This window comes from Hylobates moloch, unplaced genomic scaffold (genome assembly GCF_009828535.3).
Source record: "Hylobates moloch isolate HMO894 unplaced genomic scaffold, HMol_V3 SCAFFOLD_52, whole genome shotgun sequence".
Taxonomy (NCBI): Eukaryota; Metazoa; Chordata; class Mammalia; order Primates; family Hylobatidae; genus Hylobates; species Hylobates moloch.
The window spans coordinates 99,646-122,054 of record NW_026652327.1 but is presented as its reverse complement, the minus strand read 5'-3'; the positions used below and the strand labels follow the sequence as shown (position 1 = coordinate 122,054).

The following is a 22,409-nucleotide window of genomic DNA, read 5'->3' as shown; positions in this document are numbered from 1 at the left end:
AATATAATGTATGTAATGCAGAGATTTATTAGCATAGAAAAATATTCATAATGATGATTCAAAACATACCTATTATTCTGTTTTGGAAAGTGGGGGAAAAAGTGTCTGTGTGTGTGTGATGTGTGTGTGTGTATACACATGTACATGCATACATATACATCTTATTATTTTTTGAAATGGAATTTTGCTAATTACTGCTATTTCACAATACTAGTTAAGGATGTTTGGGGGGTGGGTAAGCAGGCTGGAGTACAATGGCACAATTTTGGCTCACTGCCATCTCCACCTCCTGGGTTCAAGTCATTCTCCTGCCTCAGCCTCCCGAGTATCTGGGATTACAGGCACGCACCACCATGCCCGGCTAATTTTTGTATTTTTAGTAGAGATGGGGTTTCACCATGTTGGCCAGACTGGTCTCAAACTCCTGACCTCAAGTGATCCGCCCACCTCGGCCTCCCAAAGTGTTGGGATTACAGGCGTGAGCCACCACACCTGGCCCATATACATTTTATTTTATTTTATTTTACTTTTATTTTATTCTTTTTTTTTTTTTTGGGACGGAGTCTCGCTCTGTCACCCAGGCTGGAGTGCAGTGGCGCAATCTCGGCTCACTGCAAGCTCTGCCTCCCGGGTTCATGCCATTCTCCTGCCTCAGCCTCCGGAGTAGCTGGGACTACAGGCGCCGCCACCACACCCGGCTAATTTTTTTTTGTATTTTTAGTAGAGACGGGGTTTCACCGTGGTCTCGATCTCCTGACCTTGGGATCCGCCCGCCTCGGCCTCCCAAAGTGCTGGGATTACAAGTGTGAGCCACCGCGCCCGGCCTTTATTCTATTTTTATTTTATTTATTTTGAGACAGAGTCTTGCTCTGTCACCCAGGCTGGAGTGCAGTGGCGTGATCTCTGCTCACTGAAGCCTCTGCCTCCCGGGTTCAAGCAATTCTCCTGCCTCAGCCTCCCGAATAGCTGGGATTACAGGCATATGCCACCACACCCAGCTAATTTTTGTATTTTTATTAGAGACAGGGTTTCACCATGTTGGTCAGGCTGATCTCGAACTCCTAACCTCAGGTGATCCATCCTCCTCAACCTCCCAACGTGCTGGGATTACAGGCAGGAGCCACCGTGCCCAGCCCATATACATTTTTAAAATAATCTTATTAATTGTATTTCCAATCTGTCAGCAAAATTGTCAATTCTACCATGAAGTAATCCAGAACCCCACCATTTTTCACTACACTCGCTACTACTACCCATGTCTAAGACATTCTCATATCTCTCTTGGATTATTTCCGTACCCTCCTGATTGGTTACCGCTTTTTCCCCCTTGCTTTTCTAGTCTACTTGCAATACAGCAGAGAGAATGATCTTGTTAAATTTAAATATGATCATTCCACTGCCCAAAAATCCCCCAAAGACTTCCAGTCTGTCTCAGAGTAAAGCCAAAGTCTTTATTTGCAGTGGCCTACAAGGACCCATCTGTTAGTCTAACCACCATTCCTTTTAAGAAAAATCATATACTGGCGGACACTAGAATTTACTATGCTGTTTTCTTTTTTCACTTAAACACAGTGAAAAGAATAGCTACTCTAATTACTGCTAATTCACAATACTAGTTAAGGATGTTTGGAGGGGGGTAAGCATAGTTTATTAAGCCTCTCTAATGGTTTTTTAAACTTTTATATCTTTTTTTAACACCTCATAAAGTTAATTATTTTTTAGTGTTTGCAAAGCCTATCTTTTAGTCACGCCTGTGTTTATGGTACTGTAGAATTCCAAAAGTTCATTTTACTAGTATCTCAGTACGCAGAAATTAAAAAAAAAGGAAAGAATATTAGATTCTTACAATGAAGAAACATAGTGATTTAGAGTTACACTTGAATATATGTATGTACCTAGAGTACCTCCATGGGCTAAATACTTTGAATGCCTAATCTGTTATATAGGACCAGATTAGTTACATTAACTCTCGAACTCCTGGCCTCAAGTGATCCACCTGCGTCAGCATCCAAAAGTGCTGGAATTACAGGTGTGAGCGACTGCACCTGACCCAAGTTACATTAACTCTGTAAGGCCCCTAGACAATTACATAATTAATGTTAGTCTTTCTGTGCTCACTTGTCTGTCACAGAGTTGCTTTTAAGCTGGGTGAATATGAATCCATGGGAGAGAGGATTTTGAGTGCCTCCTTTTAAGAAAAGCAATGGTCCCAAGTTCAGATATATGAAGCAGGTAAATTCAAGGGTAATTATTTTTCCACAGACGGAGTCACTGCAATGTTTTCTTAAATATTTTCTTTCCAACTCTAGGCTATGTGTAAAGTAATATTAATATTTAACTGTATTTGATTCTAATGACAAGAAATTGGCTTACAGACTTAGGAGAATAACAAATTATCTATTGGGGCTTATTGTAAAATAAGTGAATCATCCAACTTGTCTCAGCACCCAGAGACGAAACTGTTTAAAGCATTGAGCATTGTTTTATCTTGACCACATTGGTCTCACAGACAGGGTCATCGGTCTTCTTGTTCTATGGTAAATTGATCAGGAAATCCTCCTTTGGCCTTTTATGGGACTGTCCCGGTTCATAATTCTGTTTGGTGTTTGGCTCCTTAGGCTTTCCATTGGTGGAACATCAGTGAAAAACACAGGCTTCCTTTGGGGTCTTTCCACTATTAGGAGGAAGCCCTCAGATCTGGACGAAGACAAATTGAGGGGAAAAAACGGGTCCTTGGTGAAATGTCAAAGGAGATTAAACTCGCTGCCTCCTAGGCAATTCTTCATCTAACAAAATTACTTGTTCCCGTTTGTTGTGCAAAGGGCACACGGACACACATACCATTGGTACTGTGTAGTGTAAACACAATCTAAAATAAGGTCTAGAGGGGAACTCACAGGCAGAAAAGCAGCAAAATTGCCCAACCCCCATCCTCTTGCCATTGTGCAGGAGAGTGTGCTTAGTTGGGTCAGACAAGCTAGAACACATCATGGAAAGGACCCCCATAACTCTCTCTGTAATTACAAGGACAGGAGGCAGGAAACATCCAGGAGTCTATGGAACAAACGGAACTTTGTGGGTGACAGTGTGGTCTTGTTAGAAAAAGGGACCCTCCAAAGCTCCACAGGTGGTATCAGCCTCTTCTTCCATTGAGCTAATTCAGATCTACAGTGCGAACTTTTTGCTGAGGTACCAAAGATACATCTGTATTTATCTGTTCTCACTCTTCCTTCCAGATATTTTTCTTAGCATTATGCTCTACTTGACATCAAAATCATGTGTCTAAAGGGAAAATTTTGGAATAAAACTGATTTCTTTTTCCCTTGGTTCTTTCACCTACATCTTGTTCAGCAAGTAATAAATATGTGCATACATACATATACATACATACATATACATATATATATGTAGAGCTGCTACAGTCCAATGGAGGGGAGGAGGCATATAAAATAATGATTGATAGATTTTAAAAGTGCATCTTAAGTCCTGTGTGTAAATGAGTATTGTCCTCCTCATAGTAATTTCTTCCTTTCCCACTATTTGGTCCCTCCCTGCAAACACAAGGCATTTAGTCAAGGACTTAAAGGCAGCTTTACATACTAAAAAATACCAACATTCTTCAACTTCCAAAACTGTCTGAACCAATCGTTGGTTTCATGTGGTGTTTTTTGTTTCCAAGAAATTTCGGAAAGATGACTTCCCAGTTGTATTTATGTACACCATATCTCCCAGATGTGGCTTAAATTTCTCAGTGATTTATCTTCCTATTCTTCAAGCTAATCATTCAAGTATATCTTTTGTGTTGATTGTGGTCATGGCAGTAATCATTTAATTTAACAAGTCCTGGCTTTTTTCTATTGTTGAGGATTTCACATTTAATTCTGATTATTAGAAAAACATACAGGATGGAGACCAAATGAAAAATGTACCTGAAAGCAGAACTAAAAATGAGGGGTGGACTGATGGGTCTTAAATATAAAAATGAGTTTTATATTCAAGAGACTTAAGTTTGCAAAGTTGTAAACTATCTAGCCTTATTGTACCCTTTTGTAGCAAAGAATATCCCTTTTTAGTTAATTCAGCCTGTTATGTATGTGTTTCATCCTGACAGCCATTCATCAGGGCTCTGGATCCATACCACCGGTGTTCATATCCCAGCTCTACCATTTATTGGTCATGTAAATAAACCTCAATTTCCTCATCTGTAGTATTACTACAACTATCTACCTTATAGAGTTGTTATGAGGATTAAATGGATTAAGATATATAAGTTACTTCCTTTCTCTTTTTTTTATTTTGTGTATGTGTGAGTGTGTGTGTGTGTATGTGTGTGTGTGATAGAGTCTTGCTCTGTCACCCAGGCTAGAGTGGTGCAGTGGCACCATCTCAGCTTACTGCAACCTCTGCCTCCCAGGTTTAAGTGATTCTCGTGCCTCAGCCTCCCAAGTAGCTGGGATTACAGGCATGTGCCACTATACTCAGCTAATTTTTTATCTTTTAGTAGAGATGGGGTTGGGGTTTTGCTATGTTGGCCACGCTGGTCTTGAACGCCTAACCTCAAGTGATCCATCCGCCTTGGCTTCCCAAAGTGCTGGGATTACAGGCATGAGCCACAGTGCCCGGCCTTGTAAGTTACCTCTAAGTAACAGTGCCTGACCCACATGGTGAGCCCTAAGTAATTGTTAGTTATTATTTTTAAATTAATGTAATATTTCTAAGAACCCTAAATGATTATTGCATGAGGAGAATAGATCTTTTTATCTGGTATAGTCTTGGGCTTGAACCCATTTCAAATCCTAATTCCTCCATACTTTCTCAATAACTCCAGACTTACCTTGATCTTGCCTCAAAAAACATTTTATTTTGTCAATAGAAACTATAGGCCAAGAGGGAAGAGGAGTAATTAGGAAGATGCTGGTGCAGCTTATCGAGCATTTTAGTTTCCCAGTTTAAAATCTGTTACATCTTCTTTGACTGGAGCAGTGGGGAAAAAAAAAAATCTGGTACATATGCATTTTATAACTGAACCTGTTACTGCTATTAGCAATTCTGAAAGCTTTGGTTCATTTTCTTGGATTTTTTAGCAAGACATTTATAGTATCTGCAAATAATGATAATATAATATTTTTCTCTTTCTAACATGTATACTTCATTACATGTTGCTTTGGCTAGAACTTTCAATATAGTAGCAGTAGTAATGACCATACTGACTTTGTGGATTGTGTTAAAATAAATGTGTCTGGCATTTTTCAGTTAAGCGTATGGTAAATCTTAGTTTCAGATAAATATTCTTTGCCATATTACAGAAGTACTTTTTCAAAAAGTGCTCTTAAACTTTTTAATAAAAAGATATACAAGTAGGAACTTATATATATTCAATTTTTTTTAATTTTTTTTCTTTTTTTTTTTTTGAGATGGAGTTTTACTCTTGTTGCCCAGGCTGGAGTGCAATGGCGCAATCTCAGCTCACCACAACCTCTGCCTCCTGGGTTCAAGCGATTCTACTGTCTCAGCCTCCCGAGTAGCTGGGATTACAGGCATGTGCCACCACGCCTGGCTAATTTTATATTTTTAGTAGAGATGGGGTTTCTCCGTGTTGGTCAGGCTGGTCTCGAACTCCTGACTTCATGGGATCCACCTGCCTTGGCCTCCCAAAGTGCTGGAATTACAGGTGTCAGCCACCACATCCAGCCTTTTTTACATTATTAACTGAAGAAAAATGGATGCCCTTTACAGGTTTTTTTTAAGATTAAGAAACAGAAAGAAGTCAGAAGGAGTAGATCAGGACTGTAAGGTGGATGTCTAATGACTTCCCATTGAAACTCTCACAAAGTTGCCCTTGTTTGTTGAGGAATAAGCAGGACATTGTTGTGGTAGAGAAGAACTCTGGTGAAGCTTTCCAAAAGGGTATTTTTCTGCTAAAGCTTTGGCTTTCTCAAAACATTCTCATAAGGAGATATTATCATTCTCCTTCAGAAGAGATAACATCTCCTTTGGCCCTTCAGAAAGTCAGCAAGCAAAATGCCTTGAGCATCCCAAAAACTCCTGCCATGACCTTTGCTCTTGACTGACCCACTGGTCTTCGGCTTGACCACTTCCATCTCTTGGTAGCCATTGCTTTGTGCTTTGTCATCAGGACACACTGGTAAAGCCATGTTTCATCTGTGGTTACAGTTATTTGAAGAAATGCTTTATGAACTTGATCCTGCTTGTTTAAAACTTCCATTGAAACTCTGCTCTTGTCTGTAGCTGATCTGGTTGCAACGGTTTGGCACTCATCAAATGGAAAGTTGGTCAACTTTAATTTTTCTGTCAGAATTGTATATGCTAAACCAATTGAGATGTCTGTGGTGTTGGCTGTTGTTTGCGCTGTTAATCATCATTCCTCTTCAGTCAGTGCACAAACAAGATGAATCTTTTCCTTGCAAATTGATACGGATGGTCTGCCACTGTGGGCTTCATCTTCAACATCGTTCCGTCCCTTCCTAAAACAAGTTTTCCCTTTGTAAACTGCTGATTTCCTTGGGGCATTGTCCCCATAAACTTTTCATAAAGCATCAATGATTTCACCCAAGCTTCACCATAAATTTGATGTTTGTTCTTGCTTCAATTTTAGCAGAATTTATATTGCTCTGATAGGGGCTTTTTTCTAACTGATGTCTTCCCCTTCTTAGTGCTTCAAATTAGATCCTATTCAGACATGTTACAAGTTAGTATGAGTTTATTTTGGTGCAAATTTTTTTTTTAATCCGTGCATAGGTTTTTCACAATATGCATTTTCCATAAACCTTTTGAAGACCCTTTGTGCACGTGTGTATGTGTATATTAAAAATTAGGCTGTGCTCAGTGGCTCATGCCTGTAATCCCAGCACTTTGGGAGGCCGAGGCGGGCAGATCACTGAGATCAAGAGTTTGAGACCAGCCTGGTCAATATGGCAAAACCCCATCTCTATTAAAAATACAAAAATTAGCCAGATGTGGTGGCTCACGCCTGCAATCTCGGCTACTTGAGAGGCTGACTCAGGAGAATCTATTGAACCCAGGAGGCAGAAGTTTCAGTGAGCCATGACTGCACCACTGCACTCCAGCCTGGGCGACAGAATAAGACTCTGTCTCAAAACAAAACAAAAAAACAAATTGAACTGTGGTCAGTATTTATAAACTCTCCATGGTCTCATTAAATTTTCTACAAAATATGTCAAAAACTGAGATAGTAATGTTAGTCAGTTTGTCCTTTATATGTAACTAATGTTTTGTTGCATATTTTGATGTATTGTGCTGGTCCTAAAGATACATATTTGTTGTATTGCCATATTCCTACTGGCAACCAACAATACTGAAAATGGCCTTTGTTCTTATTAATCCTTATGCCTTTAGTTCATTTCCACTTGATGCTTATATTACCACCCTGCTTTATGTTTTAGTTTTCTTGTATTTCCCTTATTATTATCTCCTTGCATTTTATTTTTGATATGTTTATTATAAATAACATAATTTGAGGAACTTAGTTTACTTAAATTTGGGGAGATTTATTTGGTCTTCTTTTACCTTATTTTATGTTTTTTATGCTTCCTTGTCACTTTTTTTTCTAGGTCTTTTGCATAATTTATTTATTGGGTTTTTCTCCCTGGTAATTTCAACTCTATTAATGGTGACCTTTGAATTAAATTCACACATAGGGTGTGTGTGTGTGTGTGTGTGTGTGTGTGTGTGTGTGTGTGCGCGCGCGCGCATGTGTGTGTGTGACTGACCTTTTTACCTCGGATGAAGCCATCCATATCTTTGGATGTCTCCTATTGGAAGTTGAAAATTTTAACTTCCTTTCACTTTCTTTTCCCCACTCAGTTTTTACAATGTCTCAATATGGCATTTTTTATTCCAAGTTCTCTTTATTTTTAAATAATTTTATGTTATATATGTTCACTTTTAAGAAGTATTTTCCATACTTTATTATTTTATAACCATTTTGGTATAATAGCTAAGAGTGCCTGCTCTAGTAGACTATTTGGATTTGAATTCCAGCTGTATGACCCTGGACATACTCTCTACTTTAGTCTTCTCTTTTTTTTTTTTTTTTTTTTTAAGTGGAGACGGATATTAATAGTACCGACGTCACAGAATGGTTGGGAGGATTAAGGGTTATATATATAATCCTGGTTATATATATAATAACAGGTTAATTATATAATCCTGATTTATAATAAGCATGTCATAAATGTCGGGTGCCATTATTATTATTGTATTAATAATGATTATTTGGCCAGGCAAGATGGCTCACACCTGCAATCCCAGCACTTTTGGAGGTCGAGGAGGGAGGATCACTTGAGCCCAGGAAATTGAGACCAGCCTGGGCAGCATAGCAAGACACTGTTTAAAACAAAACAAAACAAAACGATTATTTAAACTTAAGACTGTTTTACTGATTTTATTTTATTACCTAATTTATTGCTCACATCTTAATTTACCTCATTTTCCTGTCTTTATTTCTTTATTTTGATTAATTTTTCTTCTTGTTGGCTGAATAATTTTCTCAGTAGGATTGGCAGACTTTTTCTTAAAGGGCCAGATAGCAAATATTTTAGGCTTGTGGGTGATAGTGTCTCTGTCACAACTACTCAATTCTGCCCTTGTAACTCAAAGGCAGCTATAGACAATACATAAACAAATAGCTAGCCAGCAGGTTACCAACCATAGTTTACCAACCTTTGTTCCAGACTTTTGTTACTGTTTCTTGTGGAATTTTTATTAGGAAGGTTATGTGGATTATACAATTTCAAAGTCCTTGCGTGTCTGAGAATATCTTCTGTTGCTAATGTAGGTAAATGATGACTTCACTTTTGAGGGGGGGACTAGAGGTGGGGAGGTAGACAGGGTCTCGCTCTGTTGCCCAGGCCGGAGCACAGTGACATGATCACAGCTCACCACAGCCTCAACCTCCCAAGGCTCAGGTGATCCTCTGACCTCCTGAGCTCAAGCAGTCTGCTTACCTCAGCCTCCCAAAATGCTAGGATTGCAGACATGAGCCATTGCACCTAGCCTGACTTTCTTTTATGGAATTCTTAGATTACAGTTGTTTCCCCTCAAAACTCTTTGGAACTTGCTCTGTAGTTTTCAAGTGTTGTGGAGAATTATGATACAACCTAATACTTTCTTCTTCCTGATAACTAATTTCTTTTCCTCCTGGATGACTGAGGATTATTTTTTTTTGTCCTTGGCATTCATCATTTCACCAGGAGAATTTTTTTTTCAATTCTGTGTTAAAGGAGCAGGGCTAAGAAGAACTAGATTAATGCATTTACATATCATTAATTTTAGCTACTTTAGATTGCCTTATTGTCTTGTTCTCCCACTAAGGAAATTTCTGGATATTGTATTCCGAAAGTTAGCCATGGAAACTTCTTACCATTTTATCATTTCAAATTGCACATCATATGGGAAACTAGATATTTTCAATGGCAGAATGCTGTTTTACATTATGTAGTCTGGTCCCTCTGTAGCACAGTTTCATGGGAGTATATAGCTGCACAACCACAGAAAGCATATTTAGGAAGTAGTCTAATTTACTCTTGTTTGAGGATATTAAATCACTAAATGGTTTGAAACTAAAACTTATGGTATAATCAAAACATTGTTAACAGTGTTTTAAATTATAATTGTAGCACAACCAGAAGAAAGAACCTTGATTTTAATTTTATTGAATAACACAGTGTCTTTTGTAACCAATTACAGTCTATGTGGGTTTTTTGTTTTTTGTTGTTTTTCTGAAGCAACAAATCCACAATAGGTGACCTCAGTACTGGGGCTGTGCACAGCAGGATGTGGGGCAATAGCCCAGCAGTAAGCCTCCCAGGGTTCAACTGTACTAGTCCGCTTCCCTGCAGTGGCCTTCTTTGCCTAAATATAGCTCTGCAGGTGACAACCACAGAATCAGAATCTTCTGGGCGAGCACATGACTGTCCCACCATGCCCATCCTCCTCCTAAGTTCCTGAACCAGCCCTGTCATGGCCGCCATGCTTCCTCCATGCTTCCTCAGTGGCTGGCTTACTAAGCAATATCAGAATTGCACAAAGTCCTGAATAATCACCTGGATAATGTGGTTGATCTCCTGTTCCAGCTGCTTTTCTGCCTTAGGGCTTGGAGAGCAAGCAGCATTGGGATGAAGCATTCTAGGTGCAGTTGACCTGCAGCCCCCGGACAGTGGCACTGGAGCCCAGCCATCCTCCCAGCACCACTAGCAACACAGACAGAAGGCACAGAAGCCACACATTGACCAGAAGCTGGACGACCAGGAGCCAGCAAAGCAAGATGCCCTCCAGCCATCTGCTTCTGGCTATTCAATGGGTTATTGAGGCTATTGCTAGACCCAGCTGGGGTCTCCTAGAAGTGGGGCAATTTCCTTGTCTTCATGGCTAAAAGGACCCAGTGGCTCCCTGAGATGACTGCCCTCTTTCTGTTTTATTTTAGAATTAGGGGAAAAGGGGCCAGGCGTGGTGGTTCATGCCTGTAATCCCAGCACTATGGGAGGCCAAGGCGGCTGGATCACTTGAGGTCAGGAGTTCGAGACCAGCCTGGGCAACATGGTGAAACCCCATCTCTACTAAAAATACAAAAATTAGCCAGGCATGGTGGCGCATGCCTGTAATTCCAGCTACTTGGAAGGCTGAGGCAGGAGAATCGCTTGAACACGGGAGGCGGAGGTTGCAGTGAGCCAAAATCACGCCACTGCACTTCAACCTGGGCGACAGAGAAAGACTGTAAAAAAAAAAAAAAAAAAAAAAAAAAATATATATATATATATATATAGTGCATTTATGGGGGCATTGACCATTTAAAGTACCCCCTAGAAGAGGGCTATTATGATGTTGAAGTTTTGGAAGCAAGTTCTAAGAAGCCTTTTTAAAGACATGATAATAGTTTACATGTATTCAGAGGGCCATCATATAAATGAAGAAGCAGATTTATTTCTCTAGAAGATTAAACTATGACAGTTTTTAGGAGCTACACAGAGTAGATTTGGACTGTGAATGAGGAAAAAAAACAGCTCATTTAATATGGTCAACAATGTTTACACCTCAGAAGTGGTGACCTCCTCCTCAGAAATAATCAGAGGCTGTGTGATCATCCTTACAAATTCAGTGGAAAGCTCATCATTGAATAGAGGAACATTCTGGAAGTTTTTTTCAAAACTCAGATTTCTCTGACATTGCATATCAGTTACCTCATTTATCCTCTAGCATTCTAAAACAGGAATGGGACAGGTAAGAGTTCTTTGATAGGAGAATCAAACCAATAGAAAATAAGAAACTTGTTTAGAATCTAACCTATTCATTTTTTCATCATTCCATCAGTGCTACCAAAAAATAATGTAAGGCAGCAAATGACTCATTAGGTTACTGGAAAAGCCAGAATTAGAACTTTAGTTCAACCATTCCTGCCCGTACCATTCCTTATGCATTTTCTATTAAAGAACAGTGAGAGAAATAGCCATGAAATCAACCAGTGAAAGTCTCAGGACAGCTAGTGTTTATCTGATTATGTGACTCAATACACATAGAAAAAGATGTTTTTTCTCCTTACTAAAAACAAAAAATATGCTTCAGGAAACAGTGTAGAGTTGTCATTATTATTATCATGATTGTCAATGGTGGAATAATACTGCAGAAACAGACTTGTAACCAGAACAGACCTAATGTAGCTCTGTATCCTAGTAGCAAAGATTGTTAAGGAAATCTAAGTGAAAGGTGTATAGAAATAAACTTTGTGTAGGGTCTTATTGTTCAAATCAGTTTCAACACTTGTTGAGACCATTTTGGAAATCGTGTAGAAAGTAAATTATGCTGTTTTAGCAGGGGGGAAAGCCTCACTCTTCACTCTAAATACCCTAGCATTCAAAAGAATTCCTCTTTCAGGCTGGGCACCATGGCTCACGCCTGTAATCCCAGCACTTTGGGAGGCCAAGGCGGGTGCATCCCTTGAGGTCAGGAGTTCTAGACCAGCCTGGCCAATATGGTGAAACTCCGTCTCTACTAAAAATACAAATATTAGCCGGGGGTGGTAGTGTGCTCCTGTAATCCCAACTACTTGGGAGACTGAGGCACGAGAATCACTTAAACCTGGGAGGCGAAGGCTGCAGTGAGCCAAGATCGTGCCACTGCACTCCAGCCTGGGCAATAGAGCAAGACTCAGTCTCAAAAACAAAAAACAAAACAAAACAAAAACCAGAATTCCTCTTTCAGAACCTTTCTATGGAAACAGGTTATGAGTTAGAATAAACACAGGATACCATAAGTTTTCCAAAACAACTAGACTTAAAAATTGCCCTGAAGGCTACCTTTGAGAGGAGACAAGTTTACAAGAGAATCGCTTGACATCATATTCTGTGTAGCATGTTTCACTTAAAGCAAGCCTGTTTTCGGCTTGTTTGTCCCATATGCTTTGACATGATCAGCAAATGAAATTGAATAGGCTGAGAGCTCTTTCCAGAAAGACTGGCCCTGAGAGGCTGGTGAGGCCCAAGTGAGCATGTCCAAGGCTGCAGCCCAGCTTGCCTCAGCAGTGGCCCAAGCACAGGTTCACGGCCTCTGTGGTGTCAGCGCATGTACTTTAACAAGCACTCTCAGTCACTCCACATAAAGCCAGTACTCTGAAAGTAACCATACCAGGATAAAAAGACAGAGAAACCGCAAGCATTACAGGGTATACTTTGGTAAAATGTATTTAACCTTAGTTGTAGGAGGTGATATTAACCATAATTTGCTAGAATAACTCATTCAGTTATTTAAATGATCTGGGCACATGCCTTCATGGAACTCACAGGACAGTAAGACTACAAGATCCTGATAAAGCTGAAGTTGTAAGCAGTCTGTGTCACCTCTGTAATTGTGGAGAGAGGGAATGGGGATACTGCTTTAATTTATGTATGGGAGCATATTGACTTGGCTCTTACCAAATGTTTTCCTATTTCTTTCTTTTTTTTTTTTTTTTGAGACGGAGTCTCTCTCTGTCGCCCAGGCTGGAGTGCAGTGGTGTGATCTCGGCTCACTGCAACCTCCGCCTCCCGGGTTCATGCCATTCTCCTGCCTCAGCCTCCCGAGTAGCTGGGACTACAGGCACCTGCCACCATGCCCGGCTAATTTTTTGTATCTTTAGTAGAGATGGAGTTTCACAGTGTTAGCCAGGATGGTCTCGATCTCTTGACGTCGTGATCCACATGCCTCGGCCTCCCAAAGTGCTAGGATTACAGGCGTGAGCCACCGCGCCCAGCCAGTGTTTTCCTATTTCTATTAATTTGGGCTGTATTCCTCCTGATATTGTGATGCCGCTTCCTCTGTCACTGCTTCCTTTCCTTTTCATTGCACTTTAAACATTGGCTTCCACCTGCACTCTACCCTTTTCTTGACCTTCTCCTCACTCCTCAGTTCTGCATGGGCAACTTCCTTTCAGGTTCTTTGCAGCTAGCCACTTGTATGCCCATAAATCCCAGCTTAGACCTCTCTTGCTGAGCTTTAGACCCATATTTCCAACTGTCTCCTGAACATCTTCATCTGCATAAGCTGAGACCCCTTGAATTTAGCAGATCCCATCTGAAATCATTTTATTTCTCAAACCTTTTACATCTATTTGCTCTCTTTCTTCATGCCATGCAAGCTACACAGTAGTCTAAGCCAGTCATGCTGTCATTCCTTTTCACTCTCAACTCATCACAGCTAACTAATCATTAAGTTCTATAATTTCTGCCTTCTTTGGGTATCTCAAATGTGTTCCCTCCTCTCCATTACCACTGCCATCACTGCAGTTTGCATTTTCAACATTTGCAAGAGCTTCTGATCTTCTCTAAAGCTGGCCTTTCTTTTCCAACTCATTCTTCACACAGTAGCTGGAGAAGTCCTTTATAATTGCTTGATTGTGTCACTCTCCTACTTAAAACCTTCAGTGGCTTCATATTTTCTGCCATTGTTACATTCTCAAGTATCTACAGGAATTAGGCAAATAACATATATGAGTGAAGTGGGCCAAGTGTGACACAATAAGGAAGAATAAGAGAGGACATTTCTGCCTGAAGAGATTTATAATCAGAAGTTTAAAAAACATGACAAACCAGCCGGGTGCTGTGGCTCACACCTATAATCCTAGCACTTTGCGGGGCTGAGGCAGGAGGATCATTTGAGGCCAGGAGTTTAAGACCAGCCTGGGCAATGTAGTGAGACCCCATCTCCACAAAACATAGAAAAATTATCCAGGCTTGGTGGCATGCACCTGTAGTCCTAGCTACTCCAGAGGCTGAGGCAGGATTGCTTGAGCCCAGAAGTCTGAGGTTGCATTGAACTATGACTGCCACTGCATTCTAGCCTAGGTGACAGAACAAGACCCTGTCCCAAAAAACAAAAACACATGACAAACCTATCAGAGAGTTTAATGTTGCCTGTGGATCTTCCATTTACTACAGTCAAGCCTAAACTCCTGAGCATAACACAGGCAGTGTTTCTGTGATACTGGTTATCTCCTTGAGATGATCAACTTGGAATGTTCAGCTTTTGCAGAGACTGACATAACCAGTGAGTCATGTTTTGTTGCTTAGTTTTTAGGTCAAATCGTGTTAGCATGAAGAGTGTGCGTTTATCATTTTAAGTACCTCTATGTTCACATTAGAGGCCGTGGAACATAAGGAAAGTTTGTAGGCTTTGGAGTCAGTGTTGACTTAAGTTCTATTCCCAGTTTTGCCAAAAAGGATCTGTGTGATTTTTGAGCTAGCCATTTAACTGCTTTGAGCCCCAATATCCTCCTCTGTTTAAAAAATAAAGAAATGAAAGTTTTCAAGATTGAGAGTATGAAGTCAAATGATAAACACCTCCAATTATCTAGCTCAATGCCTGCCACATAGTAACTCCTCAGTAAAATGTAACATTCTGACAGATAGCAAAAATTTGAGAAGTGACAATAAATATACAAAACTAATTCCCCCAGCTGCATCCTTCCCAGCAATTGAAGGCTGGGTATGGTGGCTCACACCTGTAATCCCAGGACTTTGAGAGGCCAAGGTGAGAGGATCACTTGAGGTCAGGAGTTCAAGACCAGCCTAGCTGACATGGTGAAACCCTGTCTCTATGTGGCCTAAAGGAAAGCAAACCTATTGGAAGTCAATATCAAGTGAAGCAGACAATTGGAAGCTGACACACACATGATTCACCCAGGCCACTAAAAACCAGGAGTTTCCAGCCTATCTGCCTAGCTACCTGAAAATGGAATTTGAGCCCAGAAAGTGTTGCTGTTGACAAATTCATGAGCAGGATGGGAATATGGCCTCTCTAACAATTATGCATAATATACAAAGTTCATTTTACTTTTTTCTCTGCATAAAATCTTTACTTTTTTCATGTAAATGATATTAACTGAAATTTTAATTCAATAGTATAAGGACACATAGAATATTTATTTTGGTTTATTCTCTAGAGCTGTATAAATTTGAAGCACCAAAGGAAGGAAGTAAACAACTTAGTTTTCTTTACCAGAACATTTAGTGTGGTAAGGGAGGAGGGTTATTGAGTTTATGTTTTATTCCAATGCACAGAGTATATTAATGATATTATGACTGATCTAGGAACACTAAAGAAGCCTTGAAGAGCTTTCGTCATTAAGGGAAAGCTTTGTCAAGCTTTGCGTTTTTTCATTTTGTTATTTAAACTTCAGCTTAATTTTACCATTGAATTATATTTAGTAATTTGTGTATGCCGCTGACATGATTGAAATAGGGGGCTGAGGCCAGACGCGGTGGCTCACACCTGTAATCCCAGCACTTTGGGAGGCCAAGGCGAGTGGATCACTTGAGGTCAGGAGTTCAAGACCAGCCTGGTCAACATGGTGAAACCCCGTCTCTGCTAAAAATACAAAAATTAGCCAGGTATGGTTGTACATGCCTATAATCCCAGTTACTCGGGTGGCTGAGGCATGAGAATCACTTCAACCCTGGAGGAGGAGGTTGCAGTGAGCCAAGATGGCACTACTGCACTCCAGCTTGGGCAACAGAGTGAAACTGTCTCAAAAAAAAAAAAAAGGGGGGGGGGTGGCTGAGTACCTTACAGTATACTTTTCTGCCTTACCATAGAGCTGTAGTGATAATGAATAAACTAATAAAAGAAACCAACTTGAAATTATCCATGTTGGCAGGGTGATATGCCCAGAACTCCTGACTGTACTTACAATAAAGAGACTAGGAGGAACAAAGTAGAAAGCTGGCTTGTTGTGAGGGCAGACTAAGATGTAGTGTTTCAACTTCTTACTTTGCAGCAATATGTCTCACCCTAGACACACTTTCTTGCCCAGATAAGTAATACCATATTCAAGCAACAGAACATTAATATTACACAGCTAAGAAGATGGTGTCTCTGAAAGCAAAGCTAAACCATTTAAGACAAAGAATGTTTAAACAAAAAGATAGACAAGTGCCGTCTTTACTGACCATAGTACTACTCTTCTTCGGCTTCAAGGAGTATTCCTAAAAGGGTGATCTCAATAAAGCAGTTTCATTTTCCATTTATTGAGACTTTGACTCAGTCACTTTTATGGTGACTTTGATATTACATTTTAGTGTTTAGCCTTTTGTTTTTCTTTAAAAAGGGATTTATTTTTGGTCAATGCCTTTTAAATATTTTTTTCCTCTCCTCTGCAGCTCCTCAGAGAAATTTTGAAATTGCCTTCAAGATGTTTGATTTGAATGGAGATGGAGAAGTAGATATGGAGGAGTTTGAACAGGCAAGTTGTCCTGGAGAGTTCCTCTAAATACATTAATATTTAAAATGCATTTTCATGTGCCTTGGAGTTACCTTAGCCTTGGTCAGTATACTCAGAGGCTATTCCAATTTTTGAAGTACCTAAAATGTCATTTCTCAAAATTATTCTTTGAACAGGTGGGTTGGTTTTATTTGTTTGTTTTCACTCTAAATGTAATGAATTATTTGAACATACCATTAAGGTCACGGTTGCTCTGATTCTCCAACATAAATTAGGTTATAATGCCTCTAGCTGGGAAGCTAAATTATGGCAATTCAACATTTACCAAAAAGCTGCTATGTGCTAGGCAGTTCCAGAATACAATGACTGCATATTTTCTTAAAGGATTTCTATAAGAGAAGGAAAAATGGTGCCATACCTTTGACTATAGTAGGTGACAATTTCTAAATCCTAGGAATAGATTACATTTCCATAGAACTTCTGCCATTGGGGAACCATGGTGCTTCTCCAGATACAGTTATTATGATTGCCAGAAGTGGTCTCAAAACAGAAAAACTGTATGTATAGGAAAAAGCATTTTTTGTATTCTCAAAATGAGGAAAGGGGCAAATATTCCAAGAAGTGGGAGAAAGTATCAGGTACATTATATAAGGTAAGAAACTGGGCTGGGCACGATCACTCATGCTTATAATCCCAGCACTTTGGGAGGCGGAGGCGGTGGGGGGACCACTTGAGGCTAGTTTGAAACCAGCCTGGGCAACATAGTGAGACCTTATCTCTACAGGGGGAAAAAAATTAGCTGGGATTGGTGGTATGTGCCTGTAGTCCTAGCTACTCCGGAGGCTGTGGTGGGAGGATCACGTGAACACAGGAATTTGAAGTTGCAGTGAGCTATGATTGCGCCATTGCACCCCAGCCTGTATGACAGAGCAAGATCCTGTCTCTTTTTTTTTTTTTTTTTTTTGAGATGGAGTCTCGCTCTGTCACCCAGGCTGGAGTGCAGTGGCACAATCTTGGCTCACTGCAACCTCCACCTCCCAGGTTCAAGTGATTCTCCTGCCTCAGCCTCCTGAGCAGCTGGGATTATAGGCACCCACCACCATACCCGGCTAATTTTTGTGTTTTTAGTAGAGATGGGGTTTCACCATCTTGGCCAGGCTGGTCTTGAACTCCTGACCTCAGGTGATCCACCCACCTCAGCCTCCCAAAGTGCTGGGATTATAGGCATGAACCACCACACCCGGCCATGAGAGAGTTTTTGAGTCTCCAAAACAAATGTTCATCCTTTCCTGAACAGAGATTTTCTAAGAGGATCCCAATTATAAAGTTGTCAGGCTGTCTGTGTTAGAACCCTAATTCTGCTACTTGCCAGCCCCTTGACCTTGAGCAAGTTATTTAATTCCGTGTGCTTCAATCTCATTTATAAAATAAGGATAATAATAGGACCTATAAGATTATTGTAGGCTGGGCGCGGTGGCTCATGCCTGCAATCCCAGGACTTTGGGAGGCCAAGGTGGGAGGATCACTTGAGGTCAGGAGTTCAAGACCAGCCTGGCCGACATAGTAAAACCCCATCTCTATTAAAATACAAAAAGTTAGCCAGGCATGATGGTGCGTACCTATAGTCCCAGCTACTCAGGAGGCTGAGGCACGAGAATTGCTTGAACCCGGGAGGTAGAGGTTGCAGTGAGCTGATTTTGTACCACTGCACTTTAGCCTGGGTGACAGAGACAGACTCTGTCTCAAAAAAAAAAATTGTTGTAAGCGTTAAAAGAGATAATTATAATACAGAGTGGGAAAATAGTAAACAATAGTTCTGATTCTTACTTTTCTATGTTTACGTTTTTTCACTTCCTAATATTTTTCTGGATGCGGGTTTGATTCTGTATTAGGTTCAGAGCATCATTCGCTCCCAAACCAGTATGGGTATGCGCCACAGAGATCGTCCGACTACTGGCAACACCCTCAAGTCTGGCTTGTGTTCAGCCCTCACAACCTACTTTTTTGGAGCTGATCTGAAGGGAAAGCTGACAATCAAAAACTTCCTCGAATTTCAGCGTAAACTTCAGCATGATGTTCTGAAGCTCGAGGTAGGTCTTCCTTAGACTTAGTAGATCCATCACATGTGGAGCTGATGGGCAGGAGGGCCTGTACTATAGGCATTCTTTCCATTTACCTCCAGCTGTGAGAACTGATTGGTTTGAAGCTTATCAGTGATTTATAAACTGACAGCAGATAGGAAACAACATGTTCTGTGAAAATGTCATGAAGTGAAGTATTTCTGGAATCGAAAACCAAAAACCTCTAAATTGAAAATCTTAGCTGTCTTTGTATGCTCCGTTTGTGGAGAAAGAAACTCAGGGGTCACAGCAGTTCTCAATCTGAGCATATATTCCTGCTTTTTTGTTTATTGTGTGGAAGACACCAGAAGATGGAGATGAAGAAGGATGGATAATTGCAAAGGTAGTAAGAGCTGGAAACACACAATGTCAGAATAAAAATATGTGTGCTTAATATAAAATATATGTGCTTAACCAGACACAGTGGCACACACCCATAGTCGCAGCTACCCGGGAGGCTAAGGTGGGAGAATCGCTTGAGCCCAGGAGTTTCAGAGCAGCCTGGGCAACACAATGAGATCCTGTCTCTTTAATTGTTCAAGGCAATGTTGCTGAGAGTTGCAAAGGTATCTTACTGTGTTTGGGGATTTACAAGTTTACTTTTCCATTTAAAGTTTAGACTATCATGCTATTCTAGCTATTTATTCTATTCCATTCAAAACATTGATCAAATGCCTTCTATATGTATTTTTGTTTGGAGACAAAAATCTAGTCTCTAATTTCTTGACATTTTTAAAAATTCTCTTACACTAGTGTTTCCCAACCTCTTTTTCTTTTTTTTCTTCTTCTTCTTTTTTTTTTTTGAGACAGTCTTACTCCATCAGCAAGGGTGGAGTGCGGTGGCATGATATGATCTTGGCTCACTGCAACCTCCACCTGCCAGGTTCAAGCTATTCTCCTGCCTCAGCCTCTCGAGTACCTGGAATTACAGGCATGTGCCACCACACCCGGCTAATTTTGTATTTTTATTAGAGATGTGGTTTCACCATGTTGGCCAGACTGGTCTTGAACTCCTGACCTCATGTGATCCTCCTGCCTTGGCCTCCCATAGTGCTGGGATTACAGGTGTGAGCCACCACACCCAGCCTCTCTTTTTCTTTTAACACATGCCCTACCTTAATATTATTTGGAATTTCAGAACATTAAATACTGTAACTAAAACAGGTGAAAATATTGGAGAAAGGTGCTATCTGCTTTCCCATGTTTCCCCAAGATTCTTATATAGGATTTCACCTTTTCCACCCACTTGTCTCAATTGTGTTGTTTCGTTCAATGTCATTTTGTTGTAACAATGATGAGCGGGAACAAATCGATTTCCCCCTAGAGCCACTGTCTGTGCGGAGTCCCCTGTCTGAGTTTTCCCTGAGTACTCCAGTTTCCTCTCATATCCCAAAGATGTACATGTTCCGTGCACTGGAGTGTCTAAATGGTCCCAGTCTAAGTGAGTGGGTGTGTGAGAGTGTGCCCTTCGATGGAGCGGCATCTTGTCCGGGGTGGGTTCCTGCTTTGCACCCAGAGCAGCCAGGATAGTCTCTGATCATCCTCCATCCTGAACTGGAATAAGCATGTTAGAAAATGAAAGAATGCAAATTATTGTGAAATAAACTCATAAAGTAGATGATAAACAACACAGTGCAAAAGCTCTCAGTGAGCCTGCCGTATTGGTTATTGTTTATGTTTGAACTTCATGGTAGGAGGAGGTACTTATTACAGTTTTCACTTTACAAACATTTATTTCTTGATTTAATCCACCACCACTATGACCACCAACATCTAATCACTAAAAATTGGGTAAACGACTATCTTACTTGTTTTTATCAATCTTTCTTAGATCTATATATAGCTCACATTTATTTCAGTGTTTACTATTAGAAGTGTTTTGGGTCTTTATTTAGAAATTTGATGATGCTTTTGTTTTCATTTTGAGATGGAGTCTTGCTCTGTCTCCCGAGCTGGAGTGCAGTGGTGCGATCTCCACTCACTGCAGCCTCCACCTCCCAGGTTCAAGCGATTCTCCTGCCTCAGCCTCCTGAGTAGCTGGGATGACAGGCGTGTCCCACCACGCCCAGCTAATTTTTGTATTTTTAGTACAGTCAAGGCTTTACCATGTTGGCCAGGCTGGTCTCAAACTCCCAACCTCAGGTGATCTGCCCACCCCGGCCTCCCAAAGTGCTGGGATTACAGGTGTGAGCCACCACTCCCAGCCATGGTGATGTTTTTGTGACCAGAAATATGCCATAGGAAATTAACTCTCATCTTTATCAATTAGCCTATGGTAACATTGGTTTTGTTATGCATTGTTTCACTTAAAGTCTCAGTTTCCTAGAACCTAATGAAGACTTACTGTATAGTAAAAGGTCAGTAAATGTTTGCCATGTTGAAAAGTTTTACAGCTTCCCTATTCCTTTTTTTCTTTCTTTTTTTTTTTTCTTAACTAAATATTGTATAGGATTTTCTTTTTTTCAATACCTTTACGTGAACCAAACACAGCTTCCCTATTCTAACTTCCTTTGCACAGCTGGATAGATAACTTCTCTGTCTAGTGAAAAGCTCAAGGCTAAGTAAGTATCAGGAAAGGTTAAGTGCTTAGACTTCAAAGGGTTTTTTCTTCATCGCATACAGAGGAATGTGACACATCAGCCTAGAAAATCACTTGAAAAGATTTCAACAATAATAGAAGCAAAAGACATTATCTGGTCAGCTCTCAGTAAACCAGAAAATTAGTCATAAATTAATCGTAATACCTCAGTTTCTAAATATTCTAGTTAGCGACATTTTCCTTTTGTCTAGTTGTACATAGAGGGCCCTATCTTCAGAATAACCACAGTACTCTTATTTTTTGCCAGTTACCTTGCCACAGTAAACTGTAGCAGATCATGGAGTTCAAAATATAACTTCACAGAATGAAGAAAATGTATGTCCAATAGCATTTAAGTATTATGCTTCCAGAGCTTTATTTGGAAATGGTAACATTACTATTTTTACCCTAGGAAAACAGATACTTCTGAGGCAGTGAATTTTATTTTGTTCACTGATTTATATTGGGTATTTTTATATATAAAATATACTAGATATGTTACAACAAATACACACATACACACACACACACACACAGGCATAGTGCTTACCTTTGTGAAATTTGCATTCTTATAGGAGTGTTCCAATATACTCCTCAGAGTACAGAAGAAAGAAGTAGACCTCATCTAACAATGTTTATATAAGAGTTAGTATGTACTAGGCTTCAAGTCATATGCCTTGCCTTCCTAGTATGCATATATACCCAGACTGGTATTCTTTGGGAGTATTTGTAACATATTCTGGGAATGTAAGTGATTTACCTTATTAATTATATAATTACAATTAAACAGAGTGTAGGTCCAAAAAATGTAGTTAAAGAAGCACAAACTAGGGTAATACTTTTAGCAAAAACAAAAACAAAGAAATTTAAAAAAACAATAAAAACAAACAAAAAAACTTTTAGCAAAAACATACAGGGTCAACCAGAGCACTGAGCAGGTGCCAGCCTGACCACAATCTAAACCAACACTTGTTCCTAGAAA

At 40.1% G+C, this 22,409-nt stretch overlaps 1 protein-coding gene across 3 annotated transcripts in view; it reads left to right on the top strand.

Moving 5' to 3' along the window:
* Positions 1–22,409, top strand: part of LOC116463681 (calcium uptake protein 1, mitochondrial) — a 263,393-nt gene that overhangs the window by 143,219 nt on the left and 97,765 nt on the right. For all 3 annotated transcript variants that reach the window (XM_032146892.2, XM_058434803.1, XM_058434804.1), the window contains 2 exons: positions 16,668–16,750; positions 18,622–18,819. In XM_032146892.2, coding sequence (XP_032002783.1) covers positions 16,668–16,750; positions 18,622–18,819 — 281 coding nt within the window. The remainder of the gene's footprint in view (positions 1–16,667; positions 16,751–18,621; positions 18,820–22,409) is intronic.